The sequence below is a fragment of the Plectrocnemia conspersa genome, unplaced genomic scaffold (assembly GCF_051122295.1).
Source record: "Plectrocnemia conspersa isolate PC_06_02 unplaced genomic scaffold, ASM5112229v1 ptg000006l, whole genome shotgun sequence".
NCBI classification, from domain to species: Eukaryota; Metazoa; Arthropoda; class Insecta; order Trichoptera; family Polycentropodidae; genus Plectrocnemia; species Plectrocnemia conspersa.
In genome coordinates this window covers 20,566,498-20,590,829 of record NW_028277170.1, presented here as the reverse complement: position 1 = coordinate 20,590,829, position 24,332 = coordinate 20,566,498, and the positions used below count along the sequence as shown (strand labels likewise).

The window sequence follows — 24,332 nt, the reverse complement described above, 5'->3', positions numbered from 1 at the left end:
GAATCGAGCAATAGGCAGAAATTTCTCTCGTCTCTTATGATCTTGAAGCAATTTGTCTCGGAAAGAAAGGCAGCGAATGTTTCTTTCTAGTTACACGTCCACTCCTTTATTTGCCGTCAAATGTACCGTGACCGTTTTTGCTTTGTCACTTTCTATCATATTTTCGTAGTTTTCGTTTTGCAATTACGATGTTCGAGTCTGGTCGCCCTTCGAGGAGCTATAAATAACTGACGGAACGTAATTCCTTTTATTGCTCCTCATAGCAGTACCTAATTTGTTGGACATCTTGATAATCCTGTGGCTCTGGGGGGAAATCAATCGCTGACAGCCGACCGATTGTTTTACAGACAGCGTTTCCTATCTGCGTTGGAATCCGGGGCCAGATGCGTGCCCAGCCCGAAGGCATCGCCAGGGATAGATAACATTTTATTTATATCTACACTAACATATCATGTATGAAATGAGCCTAAAATAATTGACAACTAATATGAACATCTAGATAAACATCTTAAAATATATATATATATTTTTTTGTAAATTGTTATTTTTATTTTTAAACAAAATGTATATTAAAAATTATTGTATTTACATTTTCAGGCCCTTTGGAGTTTAAAAATTTCGCCAAAATTACTTTGGTATCATCAGGACATACACAACGATCGAATATTTTTCAGTACGTTTCTATCCGCAGGGCAATTGAGGACTAGATAACAATCTTAAGAGTGTTTTTGATATAAAAACCAAAAAATAATTCTAAAACTGTGTTAAAAAAAAGTGTACAAAAAAATGCTCCTTATGATGCCAAAGCAATTTTGACGAAATATATATAGACTCTAAAGGACATGAACGCTAATTAAATATTAAATACAATTATTTTTAATATATATATATTTATATATATATATATATATATATATATATATATATATATATATATATATATATATATATATATATATATATATATATATATTTATTCATTCAGTTGGATCAGTTGGAAATATAATAGTTTTAATTCTATTTAATAAATTTATATGTATTAAAGCAATAATCCGAAAACTTTTTAACTTATTCGAAATTTTTAAAAAATAATAGGAAAATGATCAACATACACAAAGTCAGTGAAATTATTGCCAATCATATGCTGTTATGAAAATTAAGCTACAATGTATGAAATGTGGGAGATAAAAACTAGTGCAAGTCAAGGAAATGATAGGTTTGCGTATCTGGAATTTATTATTAATGTAAAAAGACAAAATTTTAGCCAACAAACTTATATACACATACATATGCAGAATAACTAAAATACAGCTATACAAGACTTTGAGATATGGCCAAAGATAGTATTTGGCGTCAATGGGAAAATATAAAATGACAGTGATTCAAGTAAGAAAGAAGTTCCTTAAGACTAAAAAATCCGGATAAAAGTCAACAATGGATAAGAACTAATGAACAATTGCAGAAAAATATAAAACATGAATTAATTATACTAATTATTCATCATTTTATCAGAAATGCAAAAAAAAATTAAAGGAAGTATTATAATTAAATAAATAAAAATTGTTTCTGAAAAACACAAAAGGAAAATAATTACTGAGATCAATGGACTGATAAAATTATTATTTGGGGACCATAGATGAGTCATAAAATTGAGAATAAACTTGAAACATGACCGCACATAAATAATTTAAAAAACATTTCATCAATTAAACTTGATTCAATACCAGCAGAGATTTTATAAAATCTGAACCAAGAAAACTTCACGAAATTCCTCAATAACATTTATTTTTCTAGAAAAATACTGCACGTTGGGTTGCGATCGAAATTTATTTCCTCACCAAGAAAGAACAAATTGATTCAATTTCTGAAAATTTTGTTTAAAATTATACAAGAAAAAAATTACGAGAAGCTACTTCAGATCTTATCTTCATAGATTCGAACCCGTTAAACACGATCATCTTAATGAGAGCTAAAGTTCTATGGGGATGTAAGCTTTTTCAAAAATCTGTATTGGAATCAATCAGCAGTAATAAGTATTAAGTGAGATCGATCTGAAAATGTTCCAATACAGGGGTGAGTTTTTTAGTTTATACTCTTGAAATAATATTATGATATATATAAAATTTTATGTATCAAAATCAGAATTGATTTTGATACATTTTTATGGAGCGCATGTACATAATATTTTAATGAGAAGTATTAGGTCTGTACATACATATTAGCTATGTCAAGTGTAAGGTGTGACTCTTTTGAGAAGTCGTTAATTTATAACATCTCCTCAACACATAAATCACGCTCGCAGTAACAAGTCAAATGATTATTTTTAACCTATTTATTATACAAGTACATATAAAAAATAAGTAAAAAATGCGCAACAGCTTTGGGTGTATTAATTAATAACATAACAAAATATAAAAACTTAACAATATAGTACATGTTATGGTGGTATTTGGTATCGCAACTGCTTTTCGGTGGTGTCGTGGTGTGAGACTATCTGCCGTGATTGAACATCGGAGCTGTGATTTGCATGTGGTTCGTTTCGGGTAGGGCGAATCGCGGATGTACTAAGGAATGGTGTCCGTGGACATCGCCGTGGTGGTGGAAGTGTTCATGCTCTTCTTCGTGGTGGCCGTGGCTGCGACCATGGTCGTGTCCGTGTTCATGTTCATGTTCGTGTTTATGATCGTGGCCGTGCTCGTGTCCGTGGTGGTGATGGATAGTCTTGTACACGGTGTGAGTATGCTTGATCTTCTTTACTTTGTAGGGCACGTGGATTATCACCTTCTTGTGCTTCCTGTTAATTAAAGGGTATATAATATGATAGTAGATAGGGAGAGGCGAGCATAAAAAAATATATTTACCCCGCAGCGGCTGAAGACAAGATTGCTGCCAGTACCACCAACGCGAGAGCCTGAAAGCCGAATCGAATCGATTATGAATAATAGAAAGTTGCACATATTTATCGTATCGATTCTCATCGTAACGATGCATAGAAATCGAGAAGAATCGCGTGGAAAGTGCTTCGGATGAAACAATAAAGTCCGGCGCAAGGGGAAGTTCATTAACAGTAGCAACAGTGGCGGTAAAAGTGAAAAACACTTTCACTAGGAAACGGCAAAAAGGTTTTTACGACAATTTGCCGAGTCGAGGGAATTAAAGCAATTTGACCGAGACGGACACTACGCACCGGAACGAGAGTATATATTGCATATGAGCTTTAATCAAAGCCTGTGCATAAATTATGCATTGTACAATAAGTGTAATGACTAATTATAAACAATAATAATTTATAAAAATAAATTTTAAATTTTACAAAAAAATTAATAATGGCAGATAAAGCCATCAAAATATTATTGTAGATATTTAAAAAATGTCTGAAACAGATCTCTTGCGTATGATATTATTATACATTAATATAATAGAATAAGCGATTAATAAATAATAACATTATTGAAAATATGAACAATCATAATAATTGGATCGACAGTCACTGAAAACCAATTTTAAAATAAGTATGTATCATATTAATAATAATCACACGTTCGAAATCAATCAGAAAATAATAATAGTTGCAAAATATATCGACTTATGCAAAATAAGGTATTAGGAATTGATAAAAAATATATTCGATATAAAAATAATAATAGTTATCAAAGCACATTCGCCTTAATAACTGGATGAGAAAATCAAAATCAAATTATAGTAATAATCGCGCCTCAAATTATAAATAATAAGCATTAATATATAGTGTTAAATATTATAAAATATATAGAAAGTATGATTAAGCTATTTATAAAAAAATAGTTTGTCGCGAAATATTAACATTAAAATGAAAATACACCATAACATTAAAATAAAAATCTAATAAATGCTCGCGAATTTTCTTTATATTTTACACACAATCATTAATCTGTTTATTAAAAATGAAAATTGAAAACCAATGTAATAATAACATTCAAGCATGCGTAAATAATTGCGATTTGGTGCGTTATATAAAATCAGTGCGTGTCTCAATTTCCGATACCACAATTTTGAGGTCCATGGTGATTTTTGGAGGTTGTACAGTAGACACGATCCACTCGGAGTGCGAACCGCAAATGAACATGTCTAAATCGAGCGCCATTGGCTTATATAGCTTTAGCGAAAAATCGCAGTGATTGTTTATGGATAATCACTACTGTAACATACACACACACACATTCAGGGCTGTGCCATAAAAGTTGTTACACACCGAAAAAGCGCCTACTAATTATAATTTTTTGCAAGCGCAAAAATGCGAGTGAATCGTGTTTTTAATATGTATTGTGTTTTTTGGCAAGACAATTCGTGATATTTTAATTTTAGAGCGGTACATTTTTTTTTGTTTGCAATGCATCATCTTTTGAACGTTTGGGAAAATAAATCTCGTGGGAAGGTTTGCAAAAATAAATCTTTTTGCACTTTGAACTCTATTTTCACCAAGGTATTTGCAGAAGAAAGTGCTGCTTAGCAATTTCGAATCTCTCAACAAAGAGTTTTAATCGTTGAATTAAAAATTAGGAACGTAATCCACGCTAATTAAAATTATATCACACGTTTAAAATTACACTTTCCATTCGTGATTTTAGGTCAGATTTGTGTTTTTAAGGCATGTTTATGTAAATAAGGAAATAGGAAGCGAATTCAACATCGAGAATTACAAAAAAAATTTAATGAATTCGAAACATTTGCGTTCGCGTTTTGTAAAATTTATAAAAACTTACAACAGTGATCACGGTAACAACTTTTTGCAATTGAATTTTTCATACTCATTATATAATAATTCGTATTGGTCAGAAATAATTAAAATAAAGGATTCTATATATTTTTTATATTATCTCGTTTGTCATGTCCTATATATTATATTAAAAAAATAATATATTTACGTAATCGCGTTTTTTCTTTATGAGTTTTAGTCTCTATATATTTTTCCAAGATACTCTAAGCATCATCAAGAGGTTTTTTATTTTTTAAATTCGCACAGATAAGAGAAAAAAAAATTAAAAAAATCTCCTGATAAAGCTGAGAGTATCTTGGCGAAATATATAGAGACTAAAACGCGATCTCAAACATATTTAAATATATTTATGGCGTGAAAAAATAAACAATATATATATATATATTTTTTTTTAATCTCGGGATTCATCGTGATTTTGTATTATATATTTCAGTTGTGATTTTTCGGTCATGAACACGAATTATTTGCAACTATTTAACTATTAAAATATTGAGTTATATTGAAATATACATATACGTTTCTACCTTCGATTTTGTGATTATCTTTTCGGGCATAGTTTGGACCATATTTCGACTGCTGCATCCTCTTTAATTAAATCTTGTGTTAAATGTGTGAGTTTTATTAATATTTAGTTTAGCTCGATTTAAGACTGGTAACCAAATATTCGAATCGCATTCGTGTCATCTCTTAACCTTTTTTAATTTCTTGATGATTTTTAAGATTTAGTTGTGTCAAATTTATAAAGTGGTTTTCATAGAAAGCATGGTTAAGCACATATTATTTTTTATCGCGTTTTTATGTTCTATTTTTTGTGAAATTATGAGGTTTGATCGACCAATGTAAAGCTTGTCGTAACTGCCACATAACATTTGTAATACTTCTTCTTTTGCATTAATTCTTTGTTTATTTTGTAAAATAAATTATATTTTATTATTAGACTTACAAGTTCAAATGACTAGCTTTTTTTTAGAGAAGAGATCCCTCAAACATGGTTATTGTGAAATTTTACGTTTCTCTTATATACATTTCTGATGTTTTTATCTCCTGTGATAAGGTCTTCCTTATTTCGGCCGTTTTTTAGCTGCGTCTTTAGGTTAAAATCTTATAGCAGAAGTGACTTTTTATTTTAATAATGAAACAAATATTTTTTTAATAATGCGGATTATATTATAAAATTTAATATATAGACTCACAACTTCGTACAATATTTTTACTCTTAAACTATATTTATTTGTTCCATTAAATATAAGTCCTTATTTATTTTTTAATAAATACTTGTTAATATATTTTTAAATGCAATACTTAAAACATACTTTTAAAACACTATTTTTATCGTTAATTTTTGTATGTATCTTATTTTGTATATCATTTTTTAATTTAATTTAATTTGTATTTTTGACCCTTTATTTAATTGTGTAACTACAGTGCTCATTTAATTTTTTTATTAAGAAATATTACATTGTCAATCTTTAAATGCAACATGGCAAACGTAAGCCCAATGAGTTCCGACGAAGTAAACACAATCAATAACTACAAATTAAATAATTAGACAACAGACATTAAAGTCAAGTTTATTAATCAGTGACATATATTTTTAAATTATAAATAATTTACTAATATTATTTTTTAAATTATTAATCACGGTATGCATTTGCGAGAAAAGGTAAGTCTAAGAAAACCTAGTCTGTAGTAATTGATCACAATTTAATTATATACTAATACTGTTTGCTTTTTTTATTAGGTAATTACTAAACCATTTTAATAATGTTTTTTCAGTTTTGTTTTAGATTACAACTGCTGTGAAAACACTTTATGAATCTGAAGGAATTGCATTTTTTATATATGTATATGTTTTAAAATCTAAAACATTTATTTTTTCAATTTACTTGTGTTCCAAATTAATTTTTAATTTAAAAAATTGTTTTTCACTTAATAATTAAGAATCTTTTATATTAAAGTGTAGTAAAATAATAATCCATATATGTGGTTTGATAAATCTTTATTTTATAACTTACAACTGATTCATTAACAACAATTTATCGATTTAAATGATATACATAATAATTTTATTAACATGTCGCTCTATAAATAATAAAATATTTTTAAATAATATTCTAGATACGAAACACGATGCCCGATATACTTTTAATATTATTTTGAATATATTATTATTTGTTAAGCTTCTAAAAATAACTAATAAAAATAATTTAGTTAACCAATGAGTTTTGAGTTATGCAAACATAAAAAGCAAAGGTTTAGAGCGCATAGCTTGCTGCCGCTCGCACCGACGTCTACTATTTTTATATCGAAATAGTTCACTAAATAATTGTATATATTTATTTAAAGCTTGACTTTTTATTTTACTATATTTTTTTCGAAAATAAAAAATAATATATAAATATGTTCCTTTAATTCACAATGTACGGTAGGCGTGAGAATCTAAATATTATGCTAATACATCACAAAAACATATAAGTCTAAGACAAAGTTATTTTTTGCAATGAAAACATTTTGCATATAAATCACGCATTAAACCAGAAAGATTATAAGTATCTTTTACAAATGCCTTGACAAAGGATAATTAGTGGCACTTTTATAAAAAAAAAAACACCCAACGGCAACACTTTTGTAATTGACCGTTCTACCGAAAGGGTCGGAAAATAAATATTATGTAGGATGGGGCAAATTTATTGTTTATTTTTATTAAAAAAAAACGGGGTAAATCTGTACCAACTGAGTAAGTCAATCAGATATAATGAATACCTATAAGTAAGTATTATTTACCAGTCTGGGAATCGTTGACATCTGTATTAATAATTATAAATTATTATGTGTAATATAATTTATAAGCAATAAATGTCATGCAACTGAGCCTAGTTTTTTTTAATAATAAAGAAATTTTTTAAAATAAAAATTCGAGTACCGCTGCCAAGACTCGAACTCACAACCTCAGAGTTACTAGTCTGAGACGTTACGGACTACGCTCATAAAAATCATAATATTCGCCATCTTACTATAATGAAAACAAAAAAATAATATCTCTTCCTTCATCATTCAACCAACGGATCAATGTGTAATACATACTGTGTTAAAATAGCATTACCGATTGAGAAAAGTATGACATTTTTATTAAAAAAAAATTCGACTGCCACTGCTGGGACTCGAACCCGCAACGCAGAGTTATTAGTCTTCGACCTTATGGGTTACGCTATTTCGTACTTAAATTATATATAGGTAGGAATGCAGACAACCAACGATCAGCATTCACATCTTTAGAGACCTTCTTTGACACTTCTACTAACATCTACTTTGGAGCTCAATGATGAATATTTTTTTTGTAAATATAATAAAATTGGTAACTATGGTAATGGTAACTGGTAATGTTAGTAAAAGATTTATTTCCTACTATTTGCAAGTAATGCTAACTATTTATTTATGTATAGTTATAAAATAAATTTTAAATTTTAGTTCACATTTCAACGCATAAATTGATAGCCCTGGTTATTTCTGACTATAACTCGTCAAGAGTAATTGTTAGATAATCGATTTACGGCGCGCTCATTGTGTGAAAAAAAAATCGCTCGCACTTTCCTTCGCCAAATCGTAAACGCCTCTCGGCGAGAAGAAGTGGAAGAAGTATTCTATAATAGAAGAAGTAGCGGTTATTTTCGCGTGCGAGGGAAACTTGTGTTTGCCGATGCTCATTGTAATTGTCTATAATTGAGCACTACCTGTTCGCGAAAGTGCAACTATTCGATTTGTACAAAAAACACACAACCAATGACATTGTACCGTGAAATAAATCGGTTTAAAGCAAAGCGTTTTTGCTTCGTGATTTTGACCGTCAATTTCGTAATCAAATATATGTTTATGATATTAAAAATCTACTTCTCTGCATTGTTTATCATTACTTCTATAAGTATAAGGATCATATACAAATATGTTAGATATATTCTAGTGTCTTTTTGTTAAGAGTGTTAGGATACAAACATTAGGTTCTCTTTAAGTAGCTCCCATTTTTCAAGATTCAGTACTTCTCGATGTTCACAGCAAGATCTTTATATTAATAAAGGAAAGCCTGTTTAGAATCTATCCATAAAAAGTCGTTTTAAATTTGATGTAACCGGAAGGCAATCAGTCATTGAATTGAGATTTTTCTTTCCGAGTGTAATAAATTTTTAAACTATTTTGTATAGAGTCAAAAATGATATTGGAGAAATCAGTCAAGTTTTAATGGTCAGATTGTAATCAATAGATACATTTTAGTTACTGCTTTAATTACCTTATTCTACAACTTTACATTGTTGCTCAAAATCAGACATCATCGTTAGATGACAAATGCAAAATGATTCGCTGTTTTTTTATGGCGTATCATACATCGATATAGCACGCGAATCACTTAATTATTTTTGTTAAAATGACTACATTTTTGTAATACGTACTAATTTTTTTTTAAATAAATAAATATTATTAAATATTTTTCAAGTAAAACCTATAATAATATAAGCAAAAGCAAAAATGTGGATGCCTACTTTGTCTTAGAATTAAATATCTTTTTTATTCTAAAATAAATGCCAATAAATATTATAGTAATACAGTTATTGTTTGCTTCAATAAAAATATATATAAATAAATAAATAAATATATGTACTATCTGTTTTTTTATAATACGGTTTAAATCGGTAGAACAGAGACAATTTTGATTATTATAAACGTCTTTGAGGGGTATCGCCGTACATTTACGGCGGTCAAACTTTTACTATTTTGAGGTATATAAATATTTACATATATAACTGAAGATATAATATAATAATAAATAAAAACGTTATATAATACTAATTGTAATATGATTTAAAGTAAATGATTTTTATAAATAATAATAGCAATAAATTATGGAGTAATAAATAAATTTTATTTTATAAAAAATATTGAGAGCTCCTGAATTGATAAACAAAATACACAAAATCCGAATAATATATAAAAAATAAATAGACGAAAGTATTTGAATGAATTATTACAACATACTAATACAAAAAAAGAGTGAAATTAATCAAAGCAATTAAACGTTAAAAATCAGTATTTTTCTCTATAATTTACTATAAATGCAATATAAAATAATGCAACAGAAATAATTTTGGAATAATACGTAAAATTAATTCACTTCCAGCTGTATACTAACAAATTAAAAAGATGTGTAAAATAACTCACTACTCAAAGGGTTATACGAAGGATATGTATGCTCAATGTATCTTAGGAGATAAAATGTTTTGGTCCGTTTTCTTCCCAGAATTCACAAGATTCATAATTTACATAAATTATAAATACCTCGCAGTTAGTTGTCAATAAAAATATTTTTGACAAATGTATTATATGTATTTGCTTTTACCATTATACTAGTCAAAGTCCATTTGAAACCCTGCTGGTCCTTTGATTATTATGTAGATTACCAATTTATTGAACCTCAGCAGCATGATTCGATTCTTCTTAAAATTTATATTGTTCACAAATTTTGGATGGTATAATGAACCAATTTGTGATTATTAATTAACTACTAATTAACAATGGACTGATTTTAATTGTAGAAATAATTAAATTTCGGTGTCATTCATCAACCGTTCTCTCAGTTACGAATATTATTGTTTTTTGTATTAATTTGGAAAGTATTTATAAGTAGGTAATTAAAATAATTTGATTAATCGAGTACTTAATTATAATTATTTTAAATTTCATGTTTAAAAATCATTATTAATATAACTTTAATTAATATGTATGAATTTAAGTTACATTTGACAGTTTGTAGAAATATACATTTATATTCAAGTAAAGCAAATAAAATTTGAAATATATTAAATATGGCTTAAATAGCACATATGCATGTTAAAAAAATATTTCTGTAGTCCAAAGGTGTGAGCAATGTAGAAGGAATTTAGAAACCCTAAGCTTTGTTCCAAAAACAACTATCATGTATGTATCGAATTCAGTTCTTCAAGCATATTTCGTGTGAAGAAAATTGTAATAAATAATCAATCTATCTTAAGATAGGTAGACAAAGATCAAAATAGTACAGGCATAACATTAGTTAAGACTAGGTATTAACAGTATAAATTGCGAATCTTAATTTCATAATTAATTACCAAGAAATACACTTCCGTGTCGAAGTCGTAAAACATACAGGAAAATATATAACTTACTTCAAATAACATTCAAAATTAGGTAATAACTCTACTTGGCAACGAAGTGAGGAAAAGTATTTCGAATGAAATTCATAAGGAAAAGTACTTTTTCATTTTTATCGATTGTACTGAGTGCTCATAATGCGCAAATGACTCAATTATGAGATATGTTATGATTACATATTGTAGTAATTGTTTCATTAAGGAAGAGTTCATTGACTTTATCGAATCAAAACAGTATGCTAGAAAGAAATCAGCACAATAGATTTTAGATAAATAGCAGGTTGACAACTTTAATACTCTCTATTTCAGACATCAGTTATATTACAACTGCAATCGTAAATTATTGAAGGGAATGAATTTACCATGTTTATGTATTTAAAAAAAAAATTGTATTTCCTTTTCTTTGTCAGATGATAAATATTTATATAAGATTTACGCTTGTCTTTAAAAATATTACAATACTCGGTGGTTATTTAAAAATAAGCTGTAACTACAGTGTACCAACAGTTGCTAAGGATATTTAATGTTTTAGAGGATCTTGTACAAATTAAGTAAATAGCAACAAAAAAAAAGAAATGACAACTAAAAGATTTTCACTTTATCTGTAGCTTTAAAGTGAAACAGCAAACAAAAATACAGGCAAAAACATTTTTATTGCTACGATCATCACAAAAATAAATAAAATGTTTTAAACTTTTCAACTACAGAGTAACGATTAAGCTAAGTTGTAAAATGTGTATAATATATTTAAGAAAAAAAATATTTTTGAAACATGTGAATATGTAACTTTTGATTAGTGTCAATTAAAATGAAAAACTAAGCTAAAGATTTGAAAATCTTCAGAAGTTGCCACAAAATTTGGCCACAACTGGTTCAAATATAATATCGTTAGATAAAATATTCTATGGATCTTGCCATCAAATATACGAGAAACATAAAAAAATTGTTGCCGCCTTTAAATGAGTATTTTATAAAAATGAACAACTTAGAAATTTATTTAATTTTACAGTGAACAATAAATATATAGAAATAATATATAAAGTATTTCAGTGGCAGTTTCATCGAAATCATTCAGTAAATTTATGTAATTCTTCAATGGCTCATGATAGACTAAGCAATTTGTGTAGTTTTTTTTGTCACAGGCAACTGTCAAGTTTTAGAGTAAAAATAAAAGAGAAAAATTTCAAATAAAAGGGTGGTACAAAAATACTATTTTATTATTTTTTAAAAGTAGTAAAAAAAAATTAATTCACCAAACATATCATGGAACTATTTTTAAGTGTGGCCTTAAAACCAATATATTACAGAAACAATTTAACACCAATAAACCATATCTTATAAAATTCTAGTCATTAAAAATTAAACTATAAAAATAGTATATAACAAACCTTTTTATACTAACCTTAAAAATCTTTTAATTTCAGCAATTAAAAAGTAAAAATACGCAAGACCATATTAACCCACATTTGTTAGCACGGCGCCACACTTAACATTGACAGATGCGAAACGTTCACTTGTTGTTTAAACCCAAACCTAACCGAAACGAATAAATTTACAGTAAAATCCTAAATTTCCTGAATTTGGACAGTATGGAAAACTCAGAGGGAATAACAAATAGTATTTTTAAGTACCCAAAGATTTAAGTATAAACATAAATTACCTAAGCAGATTAGAAGCATAAATATATTTGTTTTCTAGCTTCAGATCCAACGTTAAGAAAAGAGATATAGGGTTCTTAATTTTTCGTAATTTTAACTATTCGAATATATTCTTAATTTTTTGTCAGTTTTTATCGATGGTATATTTAACAAATTATTGCAAAAAAATAAATAAATTGCATGTAAAATATTATTTAAATAAAAAATAATTATTGTATAATATTTATTATATACCTTAATTATGGTTAAATTTTATAAAAATTTGCATAACACAATACTGTGCAAATTTGTTTCGTTCAACAAATAAATTCTGCGAATTTCGGTCTTAGTGGATACCGCGATAAACATTTTTGATAAGAATAAAGACACATAAATAACCAGATAAATTGAGATAAAAAATGATTATGAGTGTTGCTCAAGTACACAAATTGTTATTTGAGATAGTATAAACAAATATTTTGCGAATATTATAATATTTATGTAGTTAAAAGTCGGAAAAATAATTCGAATAATCGAATATTCGATTGAGAACCATATACAGATTGTTTTAAAAATTAGGGTAGCTAAAAATTTTTAGAATATGAGTATCTCATAAATTTTCTGAGGAAAATTTCGCGCAGCAAATCTTAATATGCTAATAAAAAATAATTCTACGACAGAAAGGTTTATTTTTGAGTCGAATTGTTACTGGAGATAAAATGTAAGTCTTTTACTTTAAAACGCCATATAGAAGGCAGTGGTTGGGTGCCAATTAATCTTCAATTCCAACTCCAAGATCAGGAATACACCCCAATATGATAATGTTATGAGTAATTTGCTTAAAAGCGATTCAAACCATAAAAACCACCTCTAATAAATTAAAAATTTTACACCAAGGCAGCGCTCACACCCATGTATAAAAAAATCGATGGATTTTCTTAGGAACTATTTTCTCATCCACCGTATTCCTCAGGCATTGCTTCAAACGATCATGTTTTTAGATCCGCGCAATATTTTATTGTGATTTATTTTACAAAAATGTATTAATAAATATATAAAGAAATGGAGAATATATAATTTAATAAAAGTATTATACGTTGTAATTTTTAACTCATTTAATCCGCACCTTAAAAATGCAAAGACTTATGGATCAATCTGTAAAATACTATAGTATTTTATGTAACGGCTTTGATAGTCGTTAATTTGAAAAGACGTGGAAGCTTACATCGTATTTTAACATAACGCCGACAAAATAAAAATAAGCAATATAAGATTAAAAATAATTTATTTCGCAATATTCAAATACACATGGATATAAGACTCACACATACACGCGACAAGTACAATAAATAAATAAATAGCATTAATAATAATGATGATGATAGAACGGAGCGCGCGAAAGTCGTTGTTACTCAACGTCGTTATTTAACGGTTAAATTTGCGGTTTATTGATTTCACCGGAAGCGGGCGAGAGCCACGTTTTTGGGTGTCGCAGCAGGTAGACGACGTCGAAGATGGCCTGCAGCAGCGCTAGCAGCGCGTCCTGCGCCCCTGTCCGCGCTAGTGCTTGGTCATTGCTTGTGCGTCGGGGCGTTGCACGACTTGCGTCGGCTGCGCCAGGTAAGGACCCTCCATCAACTTGTCGGCCTCCTCGGGCGCCACGGGGCACATGCACGGCACTAACTGCACGTGTTGCAGAGCGACGGGAGTGAGCGACGCCTGCAGCGGCACCGAGATGGGGATGGGTGCTCCGGCGGACTCCGCGAACGGAGAGTACACCTTGCGCTGCTCGTATCCGTAGAATCTGGTCGGCATCTGGGGGCTCGCCTGCCCCCAAGACTTGGCCGCTGCCGTTTGCCTGCGGAAGAGACCTTCGACGTTAATGCTACATATTTTTTTTAGGGTTCAAATGTACAACGAAAATTAAAAATCATCAAATAATTGGGTTGTATAAATATGGATTTTTAAAAAAAGTGATAATTAAATAATTTAAAATAGTTTGAAGAAGATTCTTAAATTTTTTGGCACAATTTGGAGAAGGTAGTTCAGATTGGAAACTTTTAAAATAGTGAATATACAGAAAATACAGACTATTAAATATGATGGAACGCCTTGATGGTATAGTATAAACGAAAGAAGGTAGCGCAATTATCTATTTAAAAAAAACTGTAAAAATTTATAGAAATTACGAATCTTAATTGATTTAAAAATAATTTTAGGGTAAAACATAATATTACATATTTTTATTATATATAATAAAATACAAAATAAATTTTATATGTACTGCTATTATTACATATAAATATATATGTATGTAAATATTAAGACTAGAAAAAATAAAAATTAATGGACATTGAAATGATTTAATCTCATTTTATGATTTATTATTGTTACGGTAAAGGGCATATTTTGCATTATCTCGTAAACTGTTTTTGATTGAAAATATTTTGATATATTAATTTATAGTCGTAATATATGTAAATGTATAAAAATAATAAGAACATAAAACGATTATGGCATTTAAAGTGAAACGATTTACAAAAATATAATAATATTTTCTAGCAGTTTAGTGCTGAATTAAATTGTATAGAATTTAGTGTTATGAATAAAATTCAATTATATTTCTCGACGGCTAATAAATATGTAAAATTGCTAATTGCTGTTTCAGCGATTACAGATATGGTTGAATGGAAAAAGATCTGTAAAAATTACACGATTAAATATCAGTGTTAAAGTCAATTTTAAAATATACAATTATTTCAAGATTATAAGCAGAGATTTGTATAAATAGGTCTCATAAATTACTTAAAATAGATTAATAGTATGTTTTATTGATTGATAAGTAATGCATATTTTTAACTACAGTTAAACTTTAATAAATTTATGATTAAATGTGGCACATTTTTACCATATAAACTATACGTTTTAAGAGTATCCTTACATAGGAGCAATATTATTAGAGTTGAAAATAATTTATACGTTACACTTATACGTTATACTTTACTTTAAAATATCTTACCCAAACTATGTTTTAATAATAAAAATATTATATTAAATAACTGTTAAATAAATGTTAAATTAATCATCTATACTTATTTTATAAAAATAAGTTAAACTGCTTTTAATATTATTTTGAAAACATTGATAAATTATGCATGATGAATCATAGTCGCGTCAGACGCTTCTTGATTGAATAAGTGGAAAATACTCACGAAGAATCGGCTCCCCAGCGCAGGAAGAAGCAGTCCCCCAGAGCGAAGCATCCGAGGAGAAGAAGCAGCAGCTGCAAGAAGCACAAATGGCAAAGAGCAATATTTACATAAGTTTTGAGGTGCGAGATGCAACGCGCGCTAGACGGCTCTGGATTTTTTCGCACTTACCGTTTGGCTGGTAGAACTCATGGTAAATGTGGGTTGTGTGTAGGTAGGGTCGAGAAGTGATGTGCTGAGGTCTCGTCCTGTCGGGCAGATGAGCCCTGACTAGGGGTCCGGCCTTTTTATATCGGCCCCGAGGTACACCCCACCCTGCTGCGGCCGAACCCGTTACCTAAGACCTGTCAACGCGTCCCACGCTCCTAATCCAATTACCTCGATTATTTTCAGTTGTCAAACTTTGTGTGTGTGTGTTTATGTTTTTTATTTTTATTTTTTCCAAATTTTAAGGGCATTAGATGGAGAAGCGTGTGTGCGGCGGAGCGTTAAACGGTCCATCGTTAACGTATAACGCCGTGACAATAAACGTAACGTGTGTATTATGTTTCTAGATTTTTTTTATAACTTGCATAAAAATATAATTCAATGCAACTAATTTTTATTTATTATTTATACTTAATATTTTATTTATTATAACCATCGATATGTTGTCTTTAAGCTCTAAAGCAATATGTGCTTATGTTTAAATTAATCACCTAATTTTTTAGAACATATTAAGTTATTATTAAAATATTACTAAATCAAGTAAATCAAGAATTTTATATTTATTTTAAGAAAAAAATACTGACGCCTGAAAAAAATAATAGATGACCCACTAACTAGTCGCTGGCATTTAAAAGGTTAAAGGTTGTTTTTATCGTAATCAATGATGCACAATGTGTAAAACAGTAAAATATTTTCTGGTATAATAATTAGTGTTCTTAAATTGTTGGTATTTAAAGGCTTAAATGCATTTTTTAATATAAGTAAATTTATTTTAAATGATATGCAATTTTAAATAAATATTATTAAATCACAATTTTATAATATTTTTTTGTATGAAAATGGCAGTGTTCTTTAATAGTTGGTATTTTAAGATTAGTAAGTCTTATCTAGTCTAAGAAATGAAAAACATACAAACAATGTAGAAAAATAGCAGTCAAAGCATTAAGAATAGCTAAAAAATGGTTTGAAAAATTGATAAATGAAATAAAAATAACCCAAATAAGATGTGGAAAACTACTCAGAGAAACGACATAATACATATCGAGACTGATGGAAATGTATATAAAAATTAATACATACTACCTTGAGTATAGAAGAGATTGTGAATTCAATACCTCAGTTTAATAATTTAGTATAATATAGTAATGACACATTGTATGTAAAATTTCATTAATTTAAATCAATATCTTTAGAAGAAATTTACAAAATATTTTTTAAGTCAAAAAAAGATAAGAGTACAGATGAATTAGCAGTAAATATATTTAAAGCAACTTGGGAAATACTATGAACTAAATTAAAATTTTAGGTATACTTGATTATTTTAGGATTGCTATTATTATACATATACCTAAAATAAAAAATAGTAAAAATGTTTAGGAAATAAGACCAATTAATGTTCCATTGAATGAAAATGTAATGGAAAAAGTAGTAATTAAACAATTAAAGGATTTCATTATTTCTCTAAATATTCAATGTAAACAACAATCGGAATTAAAACAAAATCATTAGAGCAGTTTTCTTGGATTTCAAGAGAGCTTTTGAAACAATATGCAAAAAAAATGGTTTAGTAAATATTTAAGAAAAATAAAGCAAAAAAAAAAAAAAAATTATACATTAGGAGACGATTTTATATTTTAAGTAATTTTGTGTTTAAAATTAGTGCATCATTTTTAATCGCTCCTTGTTTAATTTTGTTATATTTTTAGAATTAAACTATAGACAGAAAAAGATAAGAATAAATATTTTTCTATTATATTTTTTTGTAGAAAAAAGACAACCAGTTTTAATCAATTTTTCAAAAGTCGATTTTTAATAACTACAAACCTCAAAAATAATCAGTAGAACATTCAAGAGCAGTTCAAGACCGCGGTTACTACTTTTGTAAAATAACTGTCCAAAAGAGAAATAATATAATTGTATCATATTTCGTATCCAAACTTTCATTATACATTGTTTTGACGTATTAGTGTCTACTTCATCATATATTATATAAGATGAATAACAAAGAATAAATCAAATTTACGATCATCTAAAATAAAGTGAGCCTAATCTTTATTTATCAAAGCTGCAATCTGTCAATCAATGTTTTTACTTCGCTACTGAAACAATTTTGTATATATGTACTTTGAACATAAACAAGGATTTTTAATTTTATATTAGAAGGAAATGAAAATACATATATTTCAATAGTTTATGTTGTACTGAAAAATCAGATATTTAATTATTTTCTTAGCTTTAAAATAATGCTACAAAATTAGATAGCAAAGTTTTTCATTCTACAATGATTCGTATCATAGTCAAGTTCGATATTTATAATAATAAGTCACGGATTATTCATTTTTTTATAATTAAGTACTTAACAACATATTTTTACTGTTAATCTTAAATTAATATGACATTTATTAAAAAAAATACTAAATGATAATTATACTAAATTCTATTTTCCAACTTTTTCTACAATTATTTTCTGCGTATTAATAATTTTTTATAATGAATTTTTTAAAGCAATAAATTATTTTAGACATATTTTATATCTGTTTATGTAACATATCTGTTTCAACTAAAAATTTTCGCAAGGATCAAAATAGATGATAATCGATTGAAGCAATGTCTGAAGAATACGGTGGATGAAATTAGAGTTGCCAAAAAAATCTATGGATTTTTTCTATCGTTTTCTTGGGTACACGAGAAGAAGCGCTGTTTTTGTGTAAAATTACCCTTCTTTAATTTATAAAAAAATGTCTGAGTCGCTTTTAAGCGAATTAATAAGCACACTATGCATAACATTATTTTTTTACTGTGTAATCCTGAGTTGATTCATTTTACTTCAGATGATAAAGTAAATAATCTATTTTGCATCTTTAGTTACAATTCGACACAAAAATATATATTTATTTTCTAGAATCATTAATTAATAATATATTGTGATTCGCTGAGCAAAGTTTTCTTCAGACAATCAATGAGATTATGCTCTTATGCTAGTTTCAGTACAGTTTATCTCACATATGGTTTGATGTAAGTCCTAATATCCTCACTAACAACCCATAAGGACTACCCGCCTTTAAATTTTTAGAACCACCTTTGACACTTTATAAATTTAATGGCATTCCTGCCCATTACATTACATGTTTTTAACTGCTATTGTAACTCATAAAACATAATGTAGCTTAACTGAGATTATTTTATCTCCACTGTCATTGTTGATTTAGGATTGAAAATTCCGAAACAAAAAATATCCCGTTTCTAAATAGCATTATTGATACAACTACTGTTAACAAACACCGAAAAATAGTGAAATTATTGTTTTTATTTAAAGTTTTACATTTTTGAAAATGTAAGAAAATAAACGCAGATATAATTGGACCAACATTATATTAATAATTTAATAAAAACTGTTTTTGTTTATTTTAATAATAAGATAATAAAGCGCGTTATAAATATATATTTAATAATAAAAAATATGAGTTTATTTTTTTTGCTATTTTTAGTTTCAATTTAAGATGAGATTAGAATAAAAACAATGCATTGCAGAGGAAAATTTAGAACTAATAAACGATCGTAGAAATTAAAAAAAAATATTAAAAATTTACAATACAATAATTTTTTTTTTAAAATAAACTAAAGAAGTCAGAGAAGAATATCGTACTGATTGCGTAGTACCCAAAGTCAAATATAGTGGCGGAAGCAGTATGGTGTGTGTTTGCATGGCAGCAGCAGGGGTAGGAAACCAATATGAACAGTAACATTCATATTTCAATGTTGGAATCCATTTTAATGGATTCTTACTGGAATATATTTCCAAGCACAGCAGCCATCCGACTCCAGCAAGAAAACGCTCCATGAGATACTTCGCTGAAAAGCAGGAGTTAGTTTGCGTCAAAAGATGGACTAAACAGTCACCAGACCTAAATCCTATAGAGCATTTATGGCTAAAATGAAAAGGAATGGGTGTTCACACAATTGCAAAAAGATGTCTCCGTACACCCGCAAATTATTAATTGACAGTATGGCAAAAAAGGTTACAGCGCTAATTATAGCTATTAAATATTAAAAAAAGCTTAATATACAGGTACAAGGCTTGTATGTACCACACGCACTAAGCGACGAGAACAATGCGACGCGCCTGCCTCATACTGCGAGAATCACGCGAGAAAAAAATTAATGCTCTCGGATGGAAAACTGTTGCTCATCAGATTACCATTTATTTAAGTCTCTACAACATAATTTAAAAATAAAAATTAATAGTGTTAGTGAAGTTAAAATTCTTCTTTACAAATATTTTAACTCACAGCCTGTCAGTTTTTACAAAATACTTTTGATGGCACAGGTTGCATCTGTCGATGGAGATTATTTTATATATTAATTTGTTATTGGAAAAATATTTTAAAAACGTCCTTTCTTCTGGGTTAATATTTGCTGTTACTTGTTATATAATATAATTTTTATTATTTTAAATTTTTATTTATAAAGTTGGATATTGGTTTATGATATTTTTATATTATTAATTAAATCCTTATAATATTATTATAAAATACAATATAATTTGTAAAAATGTAATGTCATAAGTGTAAAATAAACAAGTTGTTCATGAAGTACATACATCGCAGCAAAAGCAGCAAAAAAATTTGAGTTTTAAAAAAGGTAGCAAGAGCCAGAACAGTGTTTAGCATTGCTTCAAAAAAATTAGGATGAGTGATATTAATATTAAAATAAAACTTTGATTAAGATTTTAATTTTTTTTGACATTATTGAAACTTATCGGCAAATAACTGTTCAGATTCTCACAACATCACTATATTATATATCGCAACTGGATACCATTAGTAAAAACTGGAGCTCTCGATTCATAATAATTTTATGCAAAAGCTTTACTTACATATTCTTACAATTTATATATATATTTTGATAAAATTATCATGTTGCGAGATTTTTATTAACAAATGTAATGTATTTTATTATGTATTACTAAGATATTTTTTTTGCCTTCTTAATAAAATTTCCAATGCAAATATTATACACATATTGCATAAAACACAGCCTAATTAAAAGACTTTCGTTCGCTCACGCGAATGAAACGTACAGTCACACGAGCATTGTGCAACATATGTACCTACATACGCATGCGGATAGTCACGTTTTGATAAAATAGGCATATAATAATATAAATAAAAAAATATATAAGATTTTATAGATTTCTATATTTGTTACATAAACGTGCCTCTGATTCGATTTGGAAAGTGTAGTGCGGTTTTGCTAGCTGGTCGATTTCATCGGTCAAAGTTGAATCTGCGGCCTCCGTCGAAGCGATATCCATAGGCCGCAGGATTCTTGGCATCCACCAGAGCTGGATTCCTGTGCTTGTAGAAGCTGCCGTGGCCGTGGGAAGGCCTCGACGAGCCGTTCGGTACACCGTGGGCCTCTCTAGGGTAGAAGGCCTCGAATTGCCCCTGCGGAGGCAGCAGCGCCTGGATCTCGCCATCGGATGGATCGTACGGTCGACCGAGGACCCCAGCCACCAAGGAAACCAGCGCGAACGCAGTCAGGGCGGACATCGCGACGAGACTAAATTCTGCAATCGAGAGGCCACATTCGCAAACGAACTGCCGCCTATCTACTTATTCGTAAATTATAACGGTTCTGATCTCGGCTACGTTAAATTCGAATATATGTATAAAGAGACATCTATTGCTGTTGAAAGAAACTTAAATATTTCGTTTGTTTATTTATTAAATAATTTTTATTACAAAATATTATTCGAACCAACAAAATAATAATAAAATAAAACTAATTTGCGTCGCAATTTAAAAACTTTTTAAACACATTTAAAAAAATCAAATCACATCTTTTATTTCCATGTTTTAGTTGCTTCTGATTTAATTCTTAATATATAATATAAATATTATGCAAGCGTTCTTTGCAGAGCCGGATTTAGATGAAAAGAGATCAGTGGCGCAACTTCAAATTTTGTACTTCACCCCCCTCCGCAAAAAAATAATTTTCTGATTTTTTTATTTATATACATATGTAGTCCAGCGGTTTCCAAGCTTTATGCTACTACGCCTCCCTAAAAAAATAACATAAATTCACCTGCCCCTTCGATTCCAGTTTATATCTAAAAGTAAATTAATAAACAAATAAAAATCTATACAATTTCCAAACGAAATAAAAAAAAAATATATTGATTGTTGTGAAAACAGCAGCGGTAAACTGGCAGCAGAGACAGCCAGAAAACAGTCCCACTAGAGACCAGATGGAGTGCCAAGCGACGCTATGCAGGTCGCGTACTCTCTCAGTCTCTTAGTGACTGCCGGATAATCAACCATTTCCAATACAGATATGCACATAAAATAAACTATAAGTTATTGACAAGCGCATACCACACCAATTAAAGTTTTTAAATTTAAATTAAATTTAAAAATATATACCTACACATTCATATAAATACTGGAGAATCAATTGTTAGGAAGAATAATTAATTATCAGGAGATCAATAGTCGGTGCGTCGATTAAAACAACCTTATATTTAAATACAAACACAAAATTCCAAAGCACGTATTGCTTTAGACTTTTAGAGACTAAAGACAACATAATAATGGTCTCAGATCTTCAGTGAAATGTATTATAACTTAATTAAATGTTTTTTTTTGTAACTTAAATTTTAAAACGTTTTATAGTTCTTTTCATTTAAATTATAACGACAAATTTTAATTTTATATTCCTATTTCTAAACAAATTTTATTTAATAATAAATTAAAATGTTTATAAGCTAATTAATATGTTTGTAAAATTATTTAAATTATTAAGATAAATTTATAAAAAAATATATAATCCGATTGTAACTAAGTATAGACACAATACTATTTTTTTTAAATATGGTTAATTTCGGATTTTAAAATATTTCGTTATTAGCTTAACTAATTCACTTAACGGTTCTAAAACACAATATGCATTAACAATAAAAAAAATACAGACGATTCACCAGAATATATTAATACCGGTTACTTTTTTTATATAAATTGATAAAAATAATATATAAAACTATTTTAATACTAAACATAAAAAACTTTACAGTAGATTTATATTACCAACGATTAAATAACGTGACCATAATTATATCGTAAAATACCATAAAAATATTACACAAGACCGTAATTATTATACTGTAAAAGTCAATAATATTTTCCAGTTGTTGCTAGCAATTAAAGAACTATGCCATAAATTTAATGTAAAGTATCATAAAAATATTACGCAAGACCGTAATTATTGTACTGTAAAAGTCAATAATATTTTCTAATTGTTGCTATTCACAGAATTTAGCATCAATGCTAACATTTTATATCTATATTAACAGTTAAAAATAATAATGATCATTTAAATAATTATATACTTCACATCAGCTCAGTATTTTATATATAATTCAGTTAATTTAATCTCAACAGTAAAAAAAGCCATTCAAATCTTTGAGTTATATCATAAATTATTACGGTTTAGAACTCGGCTCAATTGATTTAGATATCAGCTAAAAGTTAGACATCTATCAGTATTGAGTAAAACTAAACGTACTTTGTATACTCACCTATAGATCTATTTATAATTCTGATTGATGACGCCAAATATGTTGTTCTTGTATTGATACGATCATGTTTTTATGTATCTCGGCTTATTTCTTTGAAATAGAAATAAGGAAAATTCACAATTTTAGGTATAGAAATAATTCTTTGCAAAATTTTTGATCGCTTTTGAATATCGTTAAAAATCAGTGGTATTTCCAGATTATGGTTCTATATTATATTTATTTGATTTTACCTTAAGGATATTAAAAATAATAATAAATGCCATTTAAATTTGATTTTAGGAATAGTAAAAGCATCACTATAATACCGATTTAGATACTAGAAAATTAACTTTTTATTTTTTTTAAATTTACAATAAAATTTAAATTGAGCATTTTATGCATTTGTAAAAAATTTTTGAGTATTTTTTAAAAATATAAAAAAAATAAAAGTGTAATTTTACATATATTGTATATCGCGTTATTAAATATTTCGCACAAATTACAAGACAGCATTACAACCCAAATTTTTAATTTAATTTACATAAATTTACCATTACTTCTATATTATACTTTTTAATTATTACTATAAAAATAAAAAATAAATATTGTAAGTTTACTAGATAATTGTATATATTAATTTAATCTTATCCGCGTCAAACATTTTTGAAAAATTTATAACTATTTGCGGACTTTATCATCTATCAAATCAGCGTCATAATTTACTCTATGTTTATTTTAATACCTTGACTCTGAAAAAATCATAGCAAAAATATATGTGAAAATCTGAACTAA

At 28.1% G+C, this 24,332-nt stretch overlaps 3 protein-coding genes across 3 annotated transcripts; all 3 read right to left on the bottom strand.

Annotated features, from left to right (window-relative positions):
* Positions 1–1,215: 1,215 nt before the first annotated feature.
* LOC148234480 (uncharacterized) lies at positions 1,216–4,099 on the bottom strand. The gene is made up of 3 exons (XM_088188301.1): positions 4,025–4,099; positions 2,862–2,911; positions 1,216–2,794 (listed from the first exon to the last, which is right to left on the bottom strand). The coding sequence occupies exons 1-3, from the start codon at positions 4,040–4,042 to the stop codon at positions 2,491–2,493; spliced, it is 372 nt and encodes a 123-aa protein (XP_088044427.1). The 5' UTR covers positions 4,043–4,099; the 3' UTR covers positions 1,216–2,490.
* A 9,738-nt stretch (positions 4,100–13,837) lies between these two features.
* LOC148234479 (uncharacterized) lies at positions 13,838–16,098 on the bottom strand. The gene is made up of 3 exons (XM_088187494.1): positions 15,950–16,098; positions 15,782–15,852; positions 13,838–14,427 (listed from the first exon to the last, which is right to left on the bottom strand). The coding sequence occupies exons 1-3, from the start codon at positions 15,968–15,970 to the stop codon at positions 14,130–14,132; spliced, it is 390 nt and encodes a 129-aa protein (XP_088043620.1). The 5' UTR covers positions 15,971–16,098; the 3' UTR covers positions 13,838–14,129.
* A 5,065-nt stretch (positions 16,099–21,163) lies between these two features.
* Positions 21,164–21,577, bottom strand: LOC148234478 (uncharacterized). The gene has a single exon (XM_088187493.1). It carries the CDS (start codon positions 21,535–21,537, stop codon positions 21,253–21,255), a length of 285 nt encoding a protein of 94 aa, XP_088043619.1. The 5' UTR covers positions 21,538–21,577; the 3' UTR covers positions 21,164–21,252.
* Between the last annotated feature and the right edge of the window lie 2,755 nt (positions 21,578–24,332).